Here is a 22777-nt window from a genome sequence, read left to right as displayed (position 1 = left end):
TGTCCTGTGTGCACACGGCCACGTTCATCCCCCCAAACTTCTCATTTCTTACATCTATACTCCACTTTCTCTACACTGGCCCTACTCTACCACCCAAAGTTCACACACAAACAAATCATAAATGTCAGAATTAAACCGTTAAAATCCTACTACCATTAATATATGTCTCTTAGAATAGCCAACATTTGAAACATGTGGAGTAAACTCATCAAATAAGAACCCCATGGTACTCTCATACGCTATCAACTTTATCAAACTGCTTTCATAACTAACGAACAAAACAGGACACACAAACCTTAAATGTTCCTTTCTCTGACAACACGCTTTATGCCATTGCCTTAAGTGTGGCAATGATATCTTTTTGGATAGATTAAAAAAAAATTTAAAGTTTAAAGTTAAATTATTTCGTTAAGCGTGAAAGGTAAAGTTTAAAGTTAAATTATTATTAAATAAAGTAATATTTTTTTTTTTAAACAGGCTAAAAAGGAAAGTATATCCCATAAATTGGGACAAAACTGATAGATGATATTGTTATTAGAAACTAATTAATGATTTGTAATTGGTAAAACATTATGCCATTTGTTAGTTAGCATTCACCACAAAGGGAAAGGAAACCAGTAATTGACATAAAGAGCTTAAATGCAAGATTAAGGATATTTCTGCACTCTGCGACGGAGTCGTATGCGGTAACGATTCCCTCCGTTTGACATTATTAATAACTTCTTCAATTTAAAGATGTGTGGGAAAACTTTGTGCAATACAACCGTCAATGTAGAAGGATACTTTTGTGTAGCAAATACCCCTATGTTTTTCCAAAGTTAGAGAGGCATTTTTGGAAACTTGACAACAACCCCCGACAAGAAAAGAGTGACAAAACACAAGATTTATAGCATTTCGGGGAAAAGAGTCGGTGCACTTTCTGGGTTTGTACGTTTTATTAGGCAAAATGGTAACGGTTCAGCTAAACTTCTTTAAATGGTTAGTTGCGTGAAATAAAAGCCACACTAAAGACCTGCTTTATGCTTGTCATTTTTATTACACAAAACATCCTAATACTAATATTTACTCTGTTGTAGATGTGTTTTTTGTATTTTTAAATCAAACACCTACATGCAAAATACTCTTATAATATGACTCACTTATATGGAGCATATGACCGATCCCCCCTTTTAATATATTTTTCTTCTTTCTCGTGTTTTTCCTCTTTTCCCTTCTAGTCTTCTACTTCTTTTTCCGCCATCTTTACTATTTTTATCCCAGCAAGGCTTGTCTGCTTTTACTTGTCCAAGTAATTAGATCCATAGTTAAAAAACTAGTAAACCCTCTTTATTAGAGATGATTCTCCGTCGGCCCTTTGAATTCTAATAACGCATTTTCCTTTCGAAATATCCGAAGATATTTTTCTCTATAAATTTTACTACATAATAATGAAAAATCCAATAAATATATCATGTTATCTAAAGCTAACTTTTCATTAATACAAAAACAATGACCACGCTTTAACCACAAATAACTTTTGAAGTTGAGTCGATTATGTATTAATCTTATTGCTCTATTTAAATTCAATATTGTGTAAATTTTGGCTTCTCAAAACACTAGAAGTTATATATTTGTAGTTTTTTATTAATATATAAATCTATAATGAGACTAGACATCTCCTAACTAACATTGAATTTAAAGTAAATATAGTAATGTGACTAAAAATCAATCTCAACTAATTCATATCGCCTATATAGAACTTTTTTTTTTTGTACTGCATCCTATTTTTTGCTGGGTGATCCGCTTAAATTCTTTACATGTTAGATTTTTGAGTTTAAAAAAAGGTTTTTTGAGATATTTTTTTGATGTGATTTGAGATTTATCTTTTCGTCTCACATTTTAATTCACCATCATTTCAAATATATGAACGTAAGATATGACAAATTATCTAGTAGCAATGCTTTCACATCAAACAGCACTCAAACAGTGTAGGAATATGAAATTGACCAAGGAGCTCGATATAAGTCCACCTTAACAAAGACCAAGACCTTAAACGAAACCACACCGAAACTTTCTGTCCTGTGTGCACACGGCCACGTTCATTCACTCAATCTTCTCACTCCTTACATTTATATTCCACTTTCTCTACACTGACCCCAGTCTACCACACACAAATCATAAATCTCAGAATTAAACCGTTAAAATCCTATTACTTCTTTTTCCATTCCACAAAGAAGCTTCAATGGCTACTCAAAAACTTCTCAGTTTCTTCCTTGTTTTCCTTGTTTTGTTGCAATTTCTTTCTTCCGCAGGTAAATCTTTTACTTTCTTTTTCGATTGTTTTCACTGGTTAAGACGTGGGTCAACTTTTTCCTGAGAATATATGCTTTCTGGATAAAAAAGCCTGGCTTCTTTTCAGCTCCTTAGCTTCCTTTTTTACTTTCTGTACACATATCCACAGTTTTTTTGCTTGAATTGTACGTATGATAAAAAATTAATCAGTATTGTCTAACCGCTTACGTTGTTATTACAGTTAGTGCACACTTGTTCACAATTTGTTCAAATAGGACAGCTCACAGAGGCAAAAAATTAAAATAAAATTCATTGTCCTTATCTGAAAATGATATGATGTAAACTACTTCCAAAGCGATTTCGTGCTTTGCACTGAGTCGACTCAGTCTGAGTCAGCTAAATCAGAATTAATTCACTAAGTAGGCGTTAGGCCATAGAAACCAAATATTTTTCGCTTCATTTGAAATTTTTGAAATTGAAGTTGAAGATTGAGTTGTGATTTATACTTTTTGAAAAAAAAATATGTAGTTATTTGTCTCTCTACCTTTACAAGTACACTCTATTCTCTCCGGACCTCATATGATGAAATTATACTAGGTATGTTGTCGTTGTACTTGTAAAAAAATGAAAGTGAACAAAGTGAAAATAGATACTAAATACATTTTCAAATAAAGTAGAAAATAATTCCTCATGGCCAAACGGGTACTAACTACAATCTTGTTTTGCAATTCAGAGTCACAGGCTTTTATCGGTATTAACTACGGCCAAGTCGCCGACAACCTCCCACCTCCATCAGAGACAGTTAAGCTCATTCAATCAACAAGCATTGAGAAAGTGCGTTTATACGGAGCAGATCCGGCTATCATAAAAGCATTAGCAAACACCGGTATCGGAATTGTGATCGGAGCTTCCAACGGCGATATACCGGCGTTAGCATCCGACCCGAATTTTGCGGGGCAATGGGTTAGTTCCAATGTGTTGGCGTATTATCCAGCGAGTAAGATTATTGTTATTAATGTCGGTAATGAAGTCGTCACCTCAGGAGATCAGAACCTTATTCCTCAACTCTTGCCTGCTATGCAAAATGTCCAAAATGCCCTTAATGCTGGTAGGTGGTTGTTCAATCAATGTCTTTGAGGATTTGACTGATGTTTCTTATGCGGAATTTACACGTCAAGTTATCTAATTACTACTACTATTAAAACCGACATAGACCTTTTAATATCTCAAATATAATGTACCAAAAAAGTTACATACTCCATCCGTTTCATTTACTCCTCCATTCACTTTTACTTATTCATTATTTTAAAAATAAATTTTCACTTTCACATATTAAGAAAAATATAATTTATTTTTTCGATTTTGCCCTTAGCATTGATTACTTATTCTAAATTATTTTTCAAATCTAATACAATTATACACCAATTAATATGGATATCATAGTAAAATATGCATTTCATTTATTATTTTGAGTGTGCAAAATCTATAATGGACAAGTAAAAGTGTATGGAGGAATTAATCTGGTAGCGTTGTTTATTACAAAAAGAGCATGGCACTGAATTTAAAAAGAAAGACGGTTGGCATTTACAAAAATTATCCAACTTGCGGTCTTAACGTGCCGTGCCATGACATTTTTATAGCTATAGGATCATGTAAAATGCGAAGTTTAACTACAAAAATTTCTCAACATAAAAAGATGTTATAGTAAAAAGGAAAGAGAGTCTATATAAAATTTTATTAAACATATGGAGTACTATATTTTAAAAATATCTAAATAAGTGTAGTTAATAAAAAAATATTCATTTCTTAAAGGTGATAGTGTCATTATGTAATGAATGGAATAATTAACAGTAAAAATTACCCGCCCGATAATTGTACCAAGCAAATAAGTAGTAATTGCAATAGAGGTGTTACTGTAATATGGTTAATAACCAGTCCAAATTATGTAGCCGTGCTAATTTTTAAGCAAAATGGTGCTGCCAACTTTAACTACGTGAAACTGCAGCTTCCCTTGGTGGGAAAATCAAGGTATCAACGGTACACGCCATGTCCATTTTGTCCCAGTCCGACCCGCCTTCTTCCGGATTGTTCAATCCAGTATTTGGGGACACACTGAAAGCTGTGCTGCAATTTCACAAGGAAAATGGTTCACCTCTGATGATCAATCCATACCCATTCTTTGCGTATCAGAGTGATCCAAGACCTGAAACTTTGGCATTCTGTCTCTTCCAACCAAATGCTGGCCGAGTTGATTCGGGGTCCGGTATCAAATACATGAACATGTTTGATGCACAGGTCAGTAATTCACTTTTAGTACTTTTCATGTAGTTTTTAAAAATGTATAAATTTTATTATTTTATTATAAAGAATTAAGAAGCTGTACATTTGTAGTTAACTAATTTTGTTTACTGCAACTTGCATCAACTCACATTCTATCAAGTGCATGTGCAGAAAAGCTAGTGGTAGTATAAGAAAATAGTTCTACTCTTAATTTTGATATTCTCTCCCTGTGAATTGTGCCTCGTCTAATTATTCTGTTAATCAAAGAAGGTAAGAACATTGTACTTATTGACTCCTTTTTTCTTCCTCTAGTAGTAATAAATAGTAATGTGATTGATCATTGGCAAGGCAATAATAATTAATAATTGACCATCCATAATTAGAACTCAGTGACCCCTATTTCTTGGCCTTGCCTTTTTTGTTCAATTTGATGGGACCTGAAAAGCATCTACTGCTTTGCATCTTGAGTCTGCGTGTTGATGACAGGCTGTATTCCATAAAAAATTAATTGGACAAGGTTCTGATTCTCAAGTGTTTTTGGTAGTACAATATTTAATGGGAAAGCTCGCCTCTTATTTCTGCATGGACAGCAATTTTGTAAACAAAATCATTGTGACTTCATTGAACCTGTTTGGACATATTTGAACTAAACAGTGAATTCAAACTAAAACTAGTTCTGCAAAGTTGGGTGTGCAGAGCCCCGCAAAATGTGTACTTTCAAAAGAATATATACCATCAAAATTCTGTAAATGAAAGTACACATTAGAAAAAGTAGGGCACATGTTATATTTTGAAAAATCATAGAGGGTGAAAATCATTCGCCATCCAATTTTGTTGTAAAAATCAAACTTTCCTCTTAACTGAACATAGACGTTACTGCTTTTATTTATTACATACGATGTCTATTTTATCCTTGACATTTTCAATCCTCATATAATGTAATACCTTTTTATATTATATAAAATTTATTTTTTAACCTAGGTATTTATAATTTTTTATTTAAGTTCATATTATAAGTAGAATAATCCTTTTATGAATTTATCACATTATCTAACGTTACTTTATGATTGATATTTTAATATTAAATGCATTAAGTTTATATTATATATGTACATGCATGTATATACACACACACAAAAGTCACAGCATACATATACATATTACTTGTTATGTTACACACACCAGAGACACACACACGCACACATATATATGTATAATGTATATTTAAATTTAAATTTCACTTCTCTCTATTCTCTATTGTCAATATATAAATGAGTTTGGTTGTCATTAATCGAATATTTTTTAAATAATAATTTAAAATTTATTGATAATATAAATTGATAATCTTTTAGGAATTTGTTATAGAATATACCTCTATTTTTATTAATTATTTTGTATTACCTGCATTGAAATATATTTACAAAGTTATTATTACCTGTTATTTTACTTGTATAAATACAAATATTAGAGTTTTGATAATTATTAATGAAAGAAGTTCTTATTCTTCTCATTTATTTCATTATAGAACGATATTAAGTTATACGCTCAATTAATATTTTTTACTTTTATTTTTCCGCCTTGAAAATAATATTTATTTTCTTATAGCAAATTTGTTACATAGATTAAGGATATAAAAAATATCATGATTTTAAGGAAATAAAAGAAAACAAGACAAGTTGATAATTTAAGATTAAAATAGGAATTTAAAAAAAGTTAGTTAGGATAAAGGGGGACGAATAACTATTGTTCAAAGTTGAGGGCGGAGTTTGATTTTTAAAGTAAAGTTGGGGGGTGACAATGATTTTCACCCAAATCATAAATGGTACCATATTGTTTTGATATTTTCATGTTGTCCAAGTCAGAGGCAGATTAAGATTTAGAACGAATACGTTTGGAGTGGACATTATTTTGTACACATTTTGAAGCTTATTATTTTGTCATCGATTGATTGTGTGTATATATAATCCGAGATGAATATAGCTGGCAGGGAGCGCTTTATCCGTAAAATGGTCTTGTGCGAATATGGATTAGTCAGGTCCCAAGAGCGGGTGATGGATACCGCTTGGGAAACCCAAAAAAAAGTAATTTAAGACTAATATAGAGTGGTCGAATCCGCTGTTCCGATATCTTAGCCGCTCTAGTACCATACCGATAAATTCTTTTTTACTTGCTCGGAAATCAACTGCTCCAATACCATAGCTGCTTCTATTCCCAGTATCAGTAAATTGTCCTTTAGTTGCTCAGTTTAATGTGAGGAAATTCTTGTGCGTGTGCAGGTTGATGCTGTACGTTCGGCGCTGAATGCTTGGGGATTCAAGGAAGTTCAAATTGTGGTTGCGGAGACAGGGTGGCCATACAAGGGAGATTCAAATGAAGTAGGCCCAAGTGTGGATAATGCAAAAGCTTATAACGGTAACTTAATAAGCCACTTGAGGTCTATGAAGGGCACTCCATTGATGCCTGGCATATCAGTCGATACCTATATCTTTGCCGTTTATGATGAGGATTTGAAACCCGGTCCTGGCTCAGAACGCTCTTTTGGGCTTTTCAAGCCTGATCTTTCCACGACTTACGACGTTGGCCTCTCAAAAAATGCGCAGGTGAAAACAATATTTTGCCATCCAACAAGTTTCAAATACATGTTTGAACCAAAAACAGAAAACAAGTTCCTAGGACATAAATAACATAACTATTTTCTCTCAAATTATAGATTTTAGGTTTTCAAGAGCCAAATAGGCAATTTCAAAAAATCATAATCATTTCGTATTATTTGACCAAAGAAGTAATTCCTACGATCCCAAATATTAGTCGTTTTGGCGAATTGTGTATATTTCAAATTGTAAGAGTTTTAGAAAGATGAGCACTTAGTAGTTCTTTTGTTCTTCAAATTGACCCTTGCTAATGCAACTAGTGGAGTGTTAATTAAGTGATACGTTTAAGAGAGACAAATGATAGTTTCGACAATTACTTTATGATTAAGGTTATTCAAATATCTTTCTTAATAAGTGTGCAAAAAAAACTTAAGAGACGAATAATATCGACAGAAGGTAGTAGTACATGCATTAGAATAAGATGCAGGGTATAGAGAGTACCATTAGGAATGAAGACCAGTATTCGATTCATGCTGAAGATTCTTATTATTTTTGTTGTTTTTTGGTCTTTTGTTAGACTCCTACAGCTCCAGTAACTCCAGTGACCCCTGCTCCAGCAACAACTCCCACGACACCGACAACTCCAGTAACTCCGGTTACACCAGCACCAAAACCAACAATAGCTTCTTGGTGCATGCCAAAGCCGGGAACTCCTGATTCTGAATTACAGGCGAATCTCGACTATGCCTGTAGCATGTCTGGTATCGACTGTAGCCCTATTCAAGCAGGCGGTCCCTGCTTTGAACCAAATACTGTAGCATCGCATGCTGCTTATGCTATGAATCTTCTTTATCAAATTGCTGGCAGGAATCCGTGGAACTGCGATTTCTCTCAGACCGCTTCCCTCACCTCAACAAATCCTAGTAAGTTTCTTCTTGTCTTGTACCAACACTTCTCCATAACACCATTTGAGTACTCCATCAATTATGTTGCTTCTCCTTTGGTTACGGGGATTGTGAGAAACTTCATTTGTTTGCGGGTTTTTTTCGTATAGGTAATATTGGTGTAATTTATAGAGGAATCTAGGTATGATTTTATACCACATCCTATGTGGGATAACAATCCAATGAGTAGCTATACCTGAGTAAAACAAATCAAACGACAAAAGTGTTCTTCTGTCATAGCCCTGTTCAGTTAATCCAAATTTAGACCGTTTAAAACTAAACACATATTTTGGATTATACATCGTTTATATTTTTTATGCAATGAACTATTTTTTTATATAAGTACTGCACGGTCATGGAGTTTTAGTTCCACTATTACAATCCATGTATTGTAATCCCAGCATAATTGTCTCCGAGACCCCCAAGAATTCCACAATACCCTATCAAAATATTCAACAAATTGATTATTTCTCCAGTTTGCTTTGCAAGGCTGTAGCTGCCATATTTGCTACTTGATTAATTGGCCCGTCCTTTTGTCAATAACATCTCTTTTTGTTTCTTCTTTTTAGGTTACGATGGCTGTACTTATCCTGGTGGCAACTTATGACGCAGAGAATCTACTCTAGTATCTAAATATATATTTGATTATGATGGAGTAGTTTATGGAACTATAAATGGTCGATAAATAATCCCCTCCTCCCTTTTTTTTCCGCTTGCTAAAATGACCAGTAGTGTTGTTTAACCTTAAAACGTAGAACAGTTAAATTTATATGAGATGCCTTTTTTTTCCGCTTGCTAAAATGACCAGTAGTGTTGTTTAACCTTAAAACGTAGAACAGTTAAATTTATGTGAGATGCCAAAGATATGTGACTAAATTCAATTAAGGATTTAAATAACGAGATATATAAGGAAAACAGACAAAGAGTCAGATCTAACCAAGTGCTGGATACGTACGACCTCGAGCTAGGAAACCGAGGTCGATATCCTTTCGTTACGAGCTATCACGAGACACAAATAAAGTGAAATTCAAGAATAGATGGTACTAATTTAATAAAATTCTTATGATTGTTGATTTGAACTATTTCTCTCCTTGTTGTTGCCAACCCTTTTCATGAATGAAGACCTCTCTTATATAGAGAGGAGTTTCAAACCTAGTACAATTCTAAATAAAGCAAGTAAATGCGGTAGCCGCATCGTCGAGATCGACGCCGATATATCCGGGTGAGGGCGGATATTTTGGTCTTCTGTTAATGGCAGTTAATCGCCCTTCCTTTATCGCCTCGTCCTGGCCCGAGCTCGAGACCTCGTTCTTGGTGAGATTGTTGCACCCGAGCATAACCATGACGATGGAAAATCGAGCATGCTTGTGTCCTCGGTTTTACCCGTATACAGATTGTCCCCCATTTCCCGCGGTGCGATCGACGGGGGGAATGGACCCTAATGAACCGAGCGCCGCCTCTAATTACCCAGGATGGAACCTTTAAGTCAAATCTCACTCTGCCCGATGCTGGGTCATTATTACCCGCCGCCAAATCTTTTTGGGAATCCTCCTGAATCGAACTCTTGATACGCTACAGATCTCTTAAATCTCCTTCTATATAAAGCCCATGCCTTTCTTTCTCATGCATCCTCACTTCAAATCTCACTTTTGTTCCTCCTCTAAACGTACCGATATTCCCGCATTGAATCCCACAATACTCCTGATTTTCAATCTTCGTGTTCCAAAGAGTAGCGAAGATACGTATTGTTAAGAAGAACCTTCCACGATCATGGCTTACGTCACGTTATCTTGATTGGGGGGTGAAGACCAATCGTCATTCATGCCATCGAGCCGGAACCGAAGGTCCCCGATAGGAGTTAGAATCTATTGTAACGGCATTGTCCCGTCGGGTTTTAGTTACATGAATATTTAAAGTTCTCCACCATCTTCGACCCGTGGAAGATTTCGAATCTCTTATCGATGATAGCGCCATTACCATGGTCGGTTGCCATCTAGGCGCGGAGGTTGACCTTCTCCCCTCGGGGGTGTGTGTGAAAATAACTCATCATGTTCCCGGTTACTCGTTGTTGTACACGTATCCCTTTGCCATAGGGTTCATCCTCCCCGTTCATAGAATCAACCGAGGACTTCGCCGTCGATATCGAGTATGTATCGGCATATCGCCCCGCAAATTGGAGGCTCGTGTTCTGCGTTGAAGTTGGCCAACGCGCAGTGAGTGGCTTTTACCCTCGATCACTTGCTTCATTTATATATACCGGGTGATCCGAGGGCAATTATTCGATTGGTTCCCAGGAAGCGGCCTCATCGACCCCGAAGACGATTATGATCGAGGGTGGCTAAATCGGTTCGTGATGGTATGCGCGGTTCAACCGCACCGCCGTCCGTCGATTTTCCTTCCCGGGCGTGGAACCCTTCACCGAACCCAGCTTGAGCCTCGCACGAAACTGCTTCTATCTTTGAGTGGGTGATTGCCCTTCCTCGGGACTTCTCGTAGCCTTAGGCGCTCTTGGAGAAGAATGGCGCTGAAGGGTGGAAAGGCAAGGACCATGGTAACTTCTTAATCTGAATGTTTCGATCCTTATTTCTCTGCATCATGTCTTAACTCAATATCTTCGGTTTCCAAGACTTCGGCCGAGGAGGGCTCCCAAGGGGAGATTGGTAACCGAGGACGTAGCTCGTGAAAGAAGAACACATGCTCCACCGAGGTCGCCCAGGCGTAGGGAGGCCGGCAGTTTTGCCATTGTGCATTCGGGGGTCGGATCTCGAGTCCGAACTCGCCATATTATGGGGACTAGCCGGGAGATGCCTTTGGGTGAAAAAGCACACCAAACCGATTGTACTTGATGAGGAAGATTTGCGAACCGGATATCCCCGGGTCCGCTCCGAAGGTGCCGCGGGTCATGGGGACGGTATCAACCGTCATTGCCGCATCCCGTGAATATACTCGGAGATCTCATCCTCCGACTTGTTAGTTTAAGCCGATGTGGGTACGTTTACTTTTGTTTTCCAATTACTGGTCGTAGAGTAGGGTTTCTTCTTGCTTTTTCTGATGTACCGATGTACCCTGCACAGTCGGGATTTTATGAAATGGAAAAAAAAATTTAATGGAATCTTGCAAACTGGTTGTTATTGGACTTTATCGAGCATCCCCCGTGTGATGTTTTGTACCCAAACTTTTAGCATATGCCTTTGTTGTATTCTATCAATAATTGTTTATTCCATACTCCGAATGAACCCGGCGTGTTTTGCTTTCGGTTTGAATTTCATAGTTCATAAACATTCATTCCACAACCGAGTATCCAGTTAGTAAACTCGGCCAAGACCGGTTCGAAACAACACCCTTTGCGAGATATTTGTAAGCTTTACATGGTCATGGAGGGGTTTGTACGAAGTCCCGATCTAGGTCTCTTCAGAAGGTCGATCTGTTCGAGCACGACCTGTCGGTTGAGCGGACCCCCTAGTTGCTTCTCTCGTACGCTTCCCATGATCAGATAGGATCAAGGTCCCATCCGTCTGACACCGACACGTGTCGGAGCCCCGTTGGCTCTGAAAGCGGTTGCAGAAGATCAACCGTCTCGGTCCCACTCTATAAAAGCGAGTTTTCTCCATCTTTTTTCACTTTTCGATTTTTACCAAAGGAAATTTTACCTTCGTGTGCTCTGAACTCTTTGATTTTCATATCTTCAAACCTTCAAACCTCCATACCTTCAAACCTCCATACCTTCATATCTTCTTCTTAATTTCCGTTCCAATCTTCAAACCTTCATTTTAGACATTTTTATCTTCACACTTTCAAAATGACGAGCAAATCTTCAAAGGCTAAGGCCGGTGAGACATCCTCGGCTCCTAAACTTGAGTCGCTGCTGTCTGACTTCGTTCCTCAAGACTATTCGACAATTCAAGACTTCAAAGTTGAGAAGCTTTCTCAGCAGGGGGATCGAGGTGTCGAAATATCCGCCTATCTGTGCACGATACCCCCGAATAAACTCGAACAAGTCAAGGAAGATTGTGGGTGGAAAGGGAAGGAGGTCGTTATTCCCGACCAAGATGAATCCATAACGACTCACGTAGATGGGTACTTGAGTGTTTATACCTACCCTTTCACCTTCACCACACTCGACCCGGTGGTGGTCGATTTCTGCAAGTGGTACGAGATCACCCTCGGCCAAATTCATCCGTCGTTTTGGAGGATCGTTGTGCTCCTTCGCTATTTTGCTACAAACGCGAATATTCCGTTCACGGTGCCACACCTTCTCCGCCTATACAGCCCCCGTGTCTTCAGAGGGGGAATGATAAAACTTTCTAAACTAGCTGCAAAAGCGCACTTCTCCGATTTAGACGAAGATAGGGATCGAGGCTGGCAAGGCAGATTTGTCCAAATGAGGACAGCGGACCTGATCCCTGCTGACAAATTACCATTTCCCGAGAAATGAAACTCAAAATGTAAATAAATTTATATCGATGTGATTCGGCCGCGTGCCCGCACCGATTCTAAACTTTTTATTTGTTCGTGTGTATGCAACGCTGATCCGAACCCTTGGTGCGGTTCCTAACCTCGACCAATGGATTGGGAAAATATGTTCCCAACTCACTTACGCCGAACGCACCTGGAGGCGTTTATCCCGGTCCCGTTGGGAGGCCGGGACCCATGGTAAGCCTTCTCCTTAGAGTGTCGTCCTTTCTGCCCTGTACAGTACGCCACATTAGTTAAGTAACGACCGTTCTTCCCTTTGCTTCGCAGGCTTGTCAAGGCCGCCGGAGGTCGGGGCCGGTGAACCGCCGAGGCCTCGGGCGATGAAGCGGGATATCGAAGCCGGCAGGTCAAGGGAGATCTGATTGTAAGGAGTAAAAGAAAATCCTTCGAATCATTTCAAGCTCCATCCCAGGCTAAGAAAAGATCAAGGGATGTCACTCGAGAGGCCTTATCAGAAGGTATCTCGGCCCTGCTGAGGTCGTTGGTCAATTATTGGACCATTCAGACGACGATGATCAGGTTTTGGGTAGGCATCGTCTTATTGACGAGCTCCTCGAGCATGATTTCCGGTTCGTCGCAACTCTCCACCCTTTGGATTGGTGGAAAGTTCAAATCGAATCTGAGCGATATCTTGAAGTCGACGGGCCGGATCTCCGGTGTCGAAAGTTGGTCTCTCGATTGTACTTCTACCCGGGTTCGCCGAGAAATTGCCAATCTGTGTTCCGCCGGATCGAGGGCAACTTCCTCGGTATCAGACTCTAAGGTACCTACTATCCCGCCTTTGTACGGTATTGGCTCCGTCCTCCCGATACAAGCTGTGGCCTCATTTGAAATGATAATTTGCATACAAGATTCTCCGCCGCCATTGGTGGACATCCCTGCTGATGATGAAAAGGCCAAAAGCGAGGTGACCGAGCAAATGGCGGCCGGTCATGGAGATTATGAAATACCCGCTCCGGGCATGTCGGGTTTCGAGCATTTGCCCATCCCTGTAGCGGAGCATTTCGGGGTTAATTCTGGCCTCAGGTTAGAGAAATCGTTTCCTGACCCCAGTGTCGACCCGAGTCGGAAGAAGCTAATTACCTTTAAGGTATCGACCCGAGTCGGAAGAAGCTAATTACCTTTAAGGTGTCGGCCGACATGAACATGTTATCGGGTCCTTTGTTAAGTATCCAAACATTCGTATCCTTTTTGTGTCCCAAGAGGACTGTAAGAAAATGGCCGAAGTTGGTGAATCGTGTCTGTTCAACGAGGCTCAGCACGCATTGAATCGGGTAAATCTCGTCCTTATATTCTTTTTACTCAGCTTTTAATTTCATGCCTCATTTTAATACCCGTTCTCTTTTTCCTTATAGGCCTCCGTGCTTTACCATGCAAGCTTCCACCGACTTAGGCACGAAGTGGGTCGACTCAAAGAGGAACTCGAAAATAAGAGTCAGGAGGTGGATGAGCTCATGGCCCTATATGAAAAGAAATTGCAATATATCTCTTCTCTTCCCCGATCTCTCCTCAGAAATCGGATCTCGGCCGAGGCGAAATTTCGGAAGCCAATCGGGAACGTGACCAGTTGGCAGATAAGGTAAAGGCTTTCGAAGTTTACAATAGATCTTTAATAGCCGATGCTAATGCCTTCTCTTCTCAGGCCCGAGCTTGTGTTAGCCAGATTGATCAACTCCGGGTAGAGTTTGATGGGATCAAACCCGAGCTTGATTCCCTCTGCGAAACAACCATTGGTGCTGTGGCTGAACGTGATGTTCTCCGGGAGCAGCTTCGGTCGTCGGAGGAACAAGTGAACGGCCTTAACGCATCACTTGTTGCGGCCGAAGTTGAAAGGGATCGATTGAGCCAGGTCGTCATCGATCTGCAAGCTGAGCATGGAAAGACTCTCGATCAGATCTTGGGTTATGATGACATGTTAGAGCAGTACAAGGCCGACGTCACTGCTGCCGAAAAGGCAAGTAACCGACCCTCGAAGAAGTTCAAGCCACTAATGTGAACTTATCAAGTTTGATCGAGAAAGCAAAAAAGCTTGAAGCAGAATCGAAAGCTGCGTTCGACCCCGAGGATTCGGATATTGACCTCGAGTCGGCTGATAAAGAGGTCGAGGAGTCGATGAAGAATAGTTTGGGGCCTCGCGCCCTCTTTTGTTTTGCATATTTGTTTTGAGGCCACGTCTGAGCCTTTGTAAATCTTACTTTATATATGAATGAATCGAAATTTGTGTTTGATTTTTGCAAGGTATTTCCACGTTTCAGTGTTTGCTTGGTTTATGTCTTCGTTATAATTTGCCATATTGCGGCCAAGATAAAATTCGAATGGTAACGGCCCACGATCGGGCTTTGGTTCGTGCTGTCGTTAGTCGCTGCTTTATTCATAATTTGCAAGACAGACCCGATTGTGATAATTTCACGTTTTTAGACCGTGGTCTTTGATCGTTTCAGGTCGCAGTTTTCGAGCCTGCATTTGTTTTTTAGACCGTAGCCTTTAACTGTTTATGCCATAGTTAGACCGTAGTCTTTAACTGTTATGCAATAGCACTTTCTGGTATTTGGCAACATTGGATCCTATTGATCGAAGTAAGTTTTTTATTGAAAAAACCGGCCAGGGATGCATTCGTAATTGTTGCCGTGGCAAGAACAAACTAAGCGGACACGATTAAATCGATCGTTTGGTCCTTACATCTGATCCTATTGTTCAGGCCTTGGCTTTTACATAGTTTTTACTTAACTTGTGGTATAGTAGTCCCCTAGTATTCGAGTTCGAAGTATGAGGGCTCGGGTACTACTTGATCGGAATATGCAGTCCCCGATTTTCGGTCTTTGATCTATGCTCCACATTCGTAGCACGCTGTTCGGCGCTGCCTCGTTAAAAACCTTGCCGAAAACCCACTTCGGGACAAAATAGTCGAAGGAAAAAAGAGTGCAGCACGTGCTTTCAGTCCTAAGTCTATGACTTTCGAGTAGCCGGTATCTTTGTTTTATTTCCTGCCGCATCCCTGCATGGTTAGATCGAAAAAGAAAGAAGCAAAAAGAAAGTTATTCAAACCATTAACAATAATATCGCTTTAGGTGTGCCATATCCCAGTTATTTTTCAGCTGGTGTCCGTCTTTATCCTCGAGCTGATAAGAACCTTTTCCGGTTATTCTTGTTACTCGGTATGGACCTTCCCAATTCGGGGCTAATTTCTCGTGAGGGTTCTTCGTATGAAGTGTGACCTTTCTCAGTACCAAGTTCAGGATTTGAAAATGTCTGAGGTTTGTCCTCCGGTTATAATACCTTTGCATCCTTTGTTTTGTGTGGCTATCCGGATATGCGCAGCTTCCCTTCTTTCATCCACGAGATCCAAATTGACGGTCATTGCTTCGTGGTTCGAGTTCTCAGTGGCATAACGAAATCTCAGAGCTCGGCCACCAACCTCAACGGGTATCGTGGCCTCGGCTCCATACAAGGGAGAATGGAGTCGCCCCGGCGCTGATCTACCGTTGTGCGGTAGGCCACATAAACCTCGGGGCAGAACCTCCTTCCATCGGTGCTTGGAACCGGCCAGTCTCTTCTTTAAATTCTGCAATATGATTTTATTGGTAGACTCGGCCCGGCATTCGCGCTTGGATGGTACGGGGTTGATAAGATTTTCTTAATTCTGTATTCTTCAAAAAACTTGCCGACCTTGCTACCTATGAATCGCTTCCCGTTATCACACGCGATCTCCGCCGGGTACCCCGAATCTACAGATTATATGGTCGTAAATGAAATCGATGACCTCTTTTTCCCTGACTTTCTCGAGTGCACGTGCTTCCACCCATTTAGAGAAATAATCGGTCATAAGTAAGATAAATTGCGTCTTACCCGGATCCCATGCAAAGGTCCCACTATATCCGTACCCCGTTTCAGAATAGCCGTGGGGAGAGGACCGGGTGAAGCTCCTCCCCGGGTTGATATATGGACGGGGCGTGCCTTTGACATTCGTTACATTTTTGAACGAAGGTTTTGGCGTCTCCCTCCATTTCGTTCCAGTAGTATCCTGCTCTGATCAATTTGTGGACCAATGAATCGGCTCCAAAGTGGTTTCCACAAGTGCCCTCGTGAACTTCCCCTCGAACGTAGTCGGTTTCTCCACGGTCCTAGGCATCTCGCCAAGGGGCCGTGGAATGATCTTCGGTACAATCGGCCATCGACCAAACAAAATCTAGCTGCCTTGGTTCGGAGGGCTCTTGATTCCTTGGCATCCTATGGTAACTTCCCTGTTTGGAGATAGTCTATGTATTTGTTCCTCTAATCCCAAGTGAGGCTAGTCGAGTTTATCTCGGCGTAGCCGGTCTCTATGACTGATTTTGTTAATCGTACCCAGCTCGGAGGCGAACCCTTCCGATTCGACCGAAGACCCCGGTTTGCCCGGGCGTCCCGGCCGTTATTTTGATCACGGGGTACGTGCTCCAAAGTCCACTCCTTGAGCCGGCGAAGGACAACTGCAACTTTTCTTTGGTATCTCCGCATTCGTCATCTTTGATTTCGAAGGTTCCGTTCGTTTGGTTGACCAACAAGAGAGAATCGCGTTGGCCTCTACGATCTCGCTCCCAAGCTTTTAGCATTCTAAACACTGCAATCATAGCCTCATACTCGGCTTCGTTGTTGGTTAAATCGCCATACCTAATAGATTATCTTATTATATCACCTGAGGGGGGCTTGAGAACGATCCCCAACCCGGACCCCTTTACATTAGACGCTCCATCCGTGTAAAGGGTCCAGACTTCCGTGCTAGTTCCCGAGGCAAAAAGCATTTTCTTGTCGACATCGGAGATTATGGCCGGTGCGAAATCGGCCACGAAATCCGCCAATATTTGGGATTTGATCGCAGTTCGGGGTTTGTATTCGATGTCATACCCGCTAATCTCCACAGCCCACTTTGCTAGTCTGCCTGAGAGTTCGGATTTATGCATGACGTTCCTTAGGGGGTACGATGTTACAACACATATGGGATGACACTGAAAGTAAGGTTTCAATTTTCCAGATGCACTCAACAAAGCCAAAGCAAGTTTTTCCAAATGCGGGTACCTGGTTTCGGCGTCACCGAGATTTCTACTTACATAGTAAACCGGATACTGCGTTCCATTCTCCTCTCGAACCAGACACCGCTCACCGCATGATCTCGACACCGCTGTGTATAAATATAATCGCTCGTTCGTCTTTGGTGTGTGGAGTAGAGGTGGACTTGATAAGTATCTTTTGAGTTTTGTCAAAGCCGCTTGACATTCGGGGTCCATGCAAAATCGGGCCTTTTTTCTTGAGCAACGAAGAAACGGTGACTCTTATCCGAGGATCTGGAGATGAATCGGCTTAGGGCGGCTATCCGTCCCGTTAATCTCTGTACCCCTTTAATGTCGTTTATCACAGTGATATCTTCGATTGCCTTTATCTTATCCGGATTGATTTCGATTCCCCGATTTGACACCATGAATCCGAGGAACTTACCCGATCCGACTCCGAAGGCACATTTTTCGGGTTCAGCTTCATGTTGTATTTTCTTAATATGCGAAAGTTTCTAAAAAATTTCCAAATGGTCCTCTACTCGGCAGGGACTTAACTACCATGTCATCTATATAAACTTCCATGGATCTCCCTATTTGGTGTTCAAACATTCGGTTGACTAGACGTTGATAGGTTGCACCGGCATTTTTTAAGCCGAAAGGCATTACATTATAACAATATGTGCGAACCTAGTTATAAAAAGGTTTTTTCTCGATCCTTCGGGTCTATTTGTATTTGGTTGTATCCGGAATATGCATCGAGGAAACTCAACGTGTCGTGACCCGCGGTAGCATCGATCGTACGCGATCGATCTTTGAAAGAAAAAGAATCCTTCGGACGAGGCTTTGTTTAGGTCTTTATAATCTACGCACATTCTAAACTTATTCCCCTTTTAGGCACTACCACAACGTTAGCTAATCAATCCGGATATTTTACCTCTCGAATGGACCCTATATTAAGGAGCTTGGTTACCTCGTCTTTGACAAATGCATGCTTTACCTCAGGTTGTGGCCTTCGCTTTTGTTTGACCGGGGAAAAACTTGGATCCAAGCTCAACTTGTGTGTCGTCACGTCCGGTGGGATACCTGTCATGTCTAAATGGGACCAAGCAAAGCAGTCTGAGTTAATTTTAAGAAACTCAATAAATTCTTTCTTGAGCTCGGGTGTTAACCCCGTGCCCAGGTATACCTTCTTTTCTGGCAGATGGGCAAACAATGTTACTTGTTCCAGTTCTTCAACGGTGGACTTGGTGGCGTCAGAATCATCGGGCACCACAAAGGTTCTCGGTACTCCGAATTTAAACTCCTCGTCTAGCGTGTCCCCGTTTCAATCTTCCGAAGATTCCGGGATCGGGTTCTGTGATTGCTATTTGGCATTCTCCCCTTCACCCCGATCTGGCGCTTTTATGGTCTTAGCAGATTCTTCAACCGCGAACATTTCTTTTGCGGCCTGCTGTTCACCACGGACGATTTTGATACCTTCTGGAGTCGGGAATTTCAACACCTGATGCATAGTCGAGGGAACCGCTCTTACGAGGTGAATCCACGGTGCACGCCGTGCCACGCATTATATCCCATATCCCCTTCTGTCATATAAAATTTCGTCTGCTGCGTAGTTCCTGCCATGCTGATCGGTATAGTGATCTCACTTTTAGTCATTTCGCATGCCATGTTGAATCCATTGAGGACTCGTATGGCCGACACGATCTGATCTAGTAGTCCCAGCTGTTCGATGACTTTCCATCGGATGATATTAGCCGAGCTACCTGGATCAATCAACACACGTTTAATTCTAAAATTATTGACAAGGACAGATATTACCAGTGCGTCATTATGCAGCTGGGTGATGCCTTCCATGTCCTCGTCATCGAACGTGATGGGGCCATCGGGATCATCGTTTCGGATACGCTTTTCCTTCGTTATGAAAATCTTCGTGCGCTTCGTAACCGGTCCCATGGGAACGTCGGTTCCTCCCATGATCATGTGTATCACCTGATGGGGCTCTTCCGGCCTATCCTGCTTGTTGGAATCCAGGTTTTTAAATGGGTTTTTGCTCGTTCACTTAAGAATTCTCGAAGATGCCCCAAATTGAACAGACGGGCCACCTCCTCCCTCAGCTGTCGGCAATCCTCGGTTTGATGACCGTGAGTATGATGATACTTACAAATAAGACTTTTGTCCCGCTTCTCCGGGTCAGATTGGATTGGCCTCGGATGCCTCGTTTCTTTGTTTCGGCTAACGGCTGCCGCTAAAGTCGCTACATCGATGCAAAAGTTGTACTCGGATAGCCTTGGGGTTTCTCTATTTCCCAGGACTCTATCGACAACATTTACTTTACCGGTCCACGGTTGTTTGGGCCTCGATCATTCCTTCGATCGCTTCTCGTATCATTCTTGCCCGATTCGTTGTTACGCCCATTTCTCTTGATCGAGCGAGTACGGTTGGTGTCTCGTCATATGACGATCTGGAATCTCGATCCATCACTTTTCTTGTGCGATCACTTTTCTTTTCAGGAATGCCACGACACCGAAGCGGCCACTCGAGAATCTTATCGTCTTCGACCCCGATTTTCGACCCGATATACGTTATGTACATCGGCCCTGGCGATTGCGGGTATTCTATCAAGTTTTGTTTCGGTTCATAGATGTGATCGAGCTCCTCGAATTAAGCCCTTGGGTGAAAGCCTGAACGGCCCAATCGTCGGTAACTGAAGGTAAGTCCATGCGCTCCATTTGAAATCGAGCCACGAACTCGCGGAGGGTCTCGTCATCTCGTTGCTTGACGTTGAATAAATTCGACTTTTGGGTTTCAACCTTGATGGCCCCAGCATGGGCCTTAACGAAAGCATCAGTGAGCATGGCAAATGAATCAATCGAGTGCTCGGGCAAGTTATGATACCAAATCATAGCTCCTTTCGACAAAGTTTCCCCGAATTTCTTAAGTAGCACTGATTCCCATTCGTCATCGGCGAGGTCGTTGCCCTTGATAACGCACGTATATGCAATCACATGCTTATTTGGGTCTGTTGTCCCGTTGTACTTCGGGATATCGGGCATGCGAAATCTCTTGGGGATTTTCATCGGCGCCGCACTTGGCGGAAACGGCATTTGAACAAACTTTTTCGAATCTGGACCCTTCAACACTGGCAGAGCCCCTGGGATTTGATCGACCCTCGAGTTGTAGTTCTCCACCTTCTTATCGTTCGCCTCTATCTTCTTTTCAACTGATTCGACTCGTTTGATCAATTCTTCGAGCATTCTTTTCAATTCGGTATTTTGTTCGGGGAGTACCTTGTTACCCCTTGAGACATGTCTTTCCTCCGTATCCTGGGTCGGTTTCGATGGGGCAACATCGGGTGCCTGACCCCGATTTTGTAATTGCACTATGATCTCTTGCTGGGCCTGCAACTGAGCCATGGCCATGTCTAACTGGTTCTGGAGCTGTTGCAGCATGGCCCCGTTGTTCTCACCGACCGGTACGTTGCCCACCGATGACCCGACTTGAGCTGGATTAACGGGGGGCGCGTTGTTGTTTGGTACGTCCCCGCCGTGATGCTCGTGATGGCTTGGTTCCACTTGGATGTTGACAGACTGTGAATCCGACATTTCCGGTATACCTGAAATCATACCCTAAAGAACAAGTGTAAAATATCGAGTGTGACCAGAATGTTATAACCGCCACTACTATCTAAGGCCCCACGGTGGGTGCCAAACTGTTTAACCTTAAAACGTAGAACAGTTAAATTTATATGAGATGCCAAAGATATGTGACTAACTTCAATTAAGGATTTAAATAACGAGATATATAAGGAAAACAGACAAAGAGTCAGATCTAACCAAGTGCTGGATACGTACGACCTCGGGCTAGGAAACCGAGGTCGATATCCTTTCGTTACGAGCTATCACGAGACACAAATAAAGTGAAATTCAAGAACAAATGGTACTAATTTAATAAAATTCTTATGATTGTTGATTTGAACTATTTCTCTCCTTGTTGTTGCCAACCCTTTTCATGAATGAAGACCTCCTCTTTATATAGTAGAGGAGTTTCAAACCTAGTACAATTCTAAATAAAGCAAGTAAATCGGTAGACGGTACCGCATCGCCGAGATCGATCTTAAATATCCAGGTGAGGGCGGATATTTCGGTCTTCTGTTAATGGCAGTTAATCGCCCTTCCTTTATCGCCTCGTCCTGGCCCGAGCTCAAGACCTCGTTCCCGATGAGATGGTCATGTTGCACCCGAGCATAACCATGACGACGGGAAACCGAGCGTGCTTGTGTCCTCGGTTTTACCCGTATACAAGTGTCTTTAAAGAAGAACTATATAAATTTAAAGTGTATAGTTCCTTAATGCTGGAGTACATCATTTTCTTTCCACCCTTATCCAAATACCCATTGCAATTGAGTGCAATTGATTGCTGCCTCGCGTCCTTCATTTGGCCAGGAAGTGCTACTGTCGGTTTAGTACGGTTTTGAAAGACTTCATTTGATATATTCCATTTTTGGTTTTAAAAATATTATACAAATGTTATATTGAAATAAATTCGTTATGGTTTATTTTTCGCTTCTCGCTTTCAGTTTGTTCGATAACTTGTGTATTACTCTTTAAAGTTATATTTTTTTAATCAAATTTAGAATAAACAAATAAAACTTGTAATCATGATTCATGAAATTAATATTTTAGAGAATTAATATTTTAGACTCAAGCAATAAAGTAAAAGATTAAAAGAAAAGAATTAAATCAAAATGTTAATGATGTCTCATTCTAAAACAAAAGTCTGTTCGTTTGAAGGAAAAAAGTAGCCAAAAATGTATCAGAAACAATACTATCAGTAGCCAAATGTCGCGAACTATCATATTTAAAGCGAATACGTTTGCATTCATTCAACAAAATTGATTCAGGTGACAAATTTCATTTACCATGTTTAATACAAAGGAGTCGACAATATTATTATTTTTACCGAATCGACAATAATTGACGGTCAGAAAGAGAGAGCGTTTACCTTAGGAAAAGCAGTTATGTTGAAAGTCCTAGACAAGGTCGAGTCAACCATAAAACCGTCAAACCCATTCTCTTAAAGCTAAAAAAAAATTGAATGCTCGTGGATGGAGCCCTTTTTTCCCTTTAAAATATATATATTTGAGCTATTCGTAAATGAAATTATTGACATTCTACTTTGAGATCACTAT

General features: G+C 41.0%; 1 protein-coding gene across 2 annotated transcripts; it reads left to right on the top strand.

Annotated features, from left to right (window-relative positions):
• Positions 1–2040: 2040 nt before the first annotated feature.
• On the top strand, positions 2041–22150 carry LOC132065008 (glucan endo-1,3-beta-D-glucosidase). Of its 2 annotated transcripts, XM_059458218.1 has the most exons (8): positions 2041–2291; positions 3005–3379; positions 4277–4566; positions 6828–7151; positions 7720–7903; positions 8010–8065; positions 8656–8819; positions 21892–22150. In XM_059458218.1, the coding sequence occupies exons 1-7, from the start codon at positions 2222–2224 to the stop codon at positions 8710–8712; spliced, it is 1356 nt and encodes a 451-aa protein (XP_059314201.1). In that variant the 5' UTR covers positions 2041–2221; the 3' UTR covers positions 8713–8819; positions 21892–22150. The 2 variants fall into 2 exon arrangements, with proteins under 2 accessions (XP_059314201.1, XP_059314199.1); XM_059458216.1 differs by having other exon boundaries at positions 2042–2291; positions 7720–8065; positions 8656–8817.
• The last annotated feature ends 627 nt before the right edge of the window (positions 22151–22777 follow it).

Source organism: Lycium ferocissimum, chromosome 7, assembly GCF_029784015.1.
Source record: "Lycium ferocissimum isolate CSIRO_LF1 chromosome 7, AGI_CSIRO_Lferr_CH_V1, whole genome shotgun sequence".
NCBI classification, from domain to species: Eukaryota; Viridiplantae; Streptophyta; class Magnoliopsida; order Solanales; family Solanaceae; genus Lycium; species Lycium ferocissimum.
Note: the sequence above shows the minus strand (reverse complement) of the source record. Positions and strands in the feature narration are given on the sequence as shown.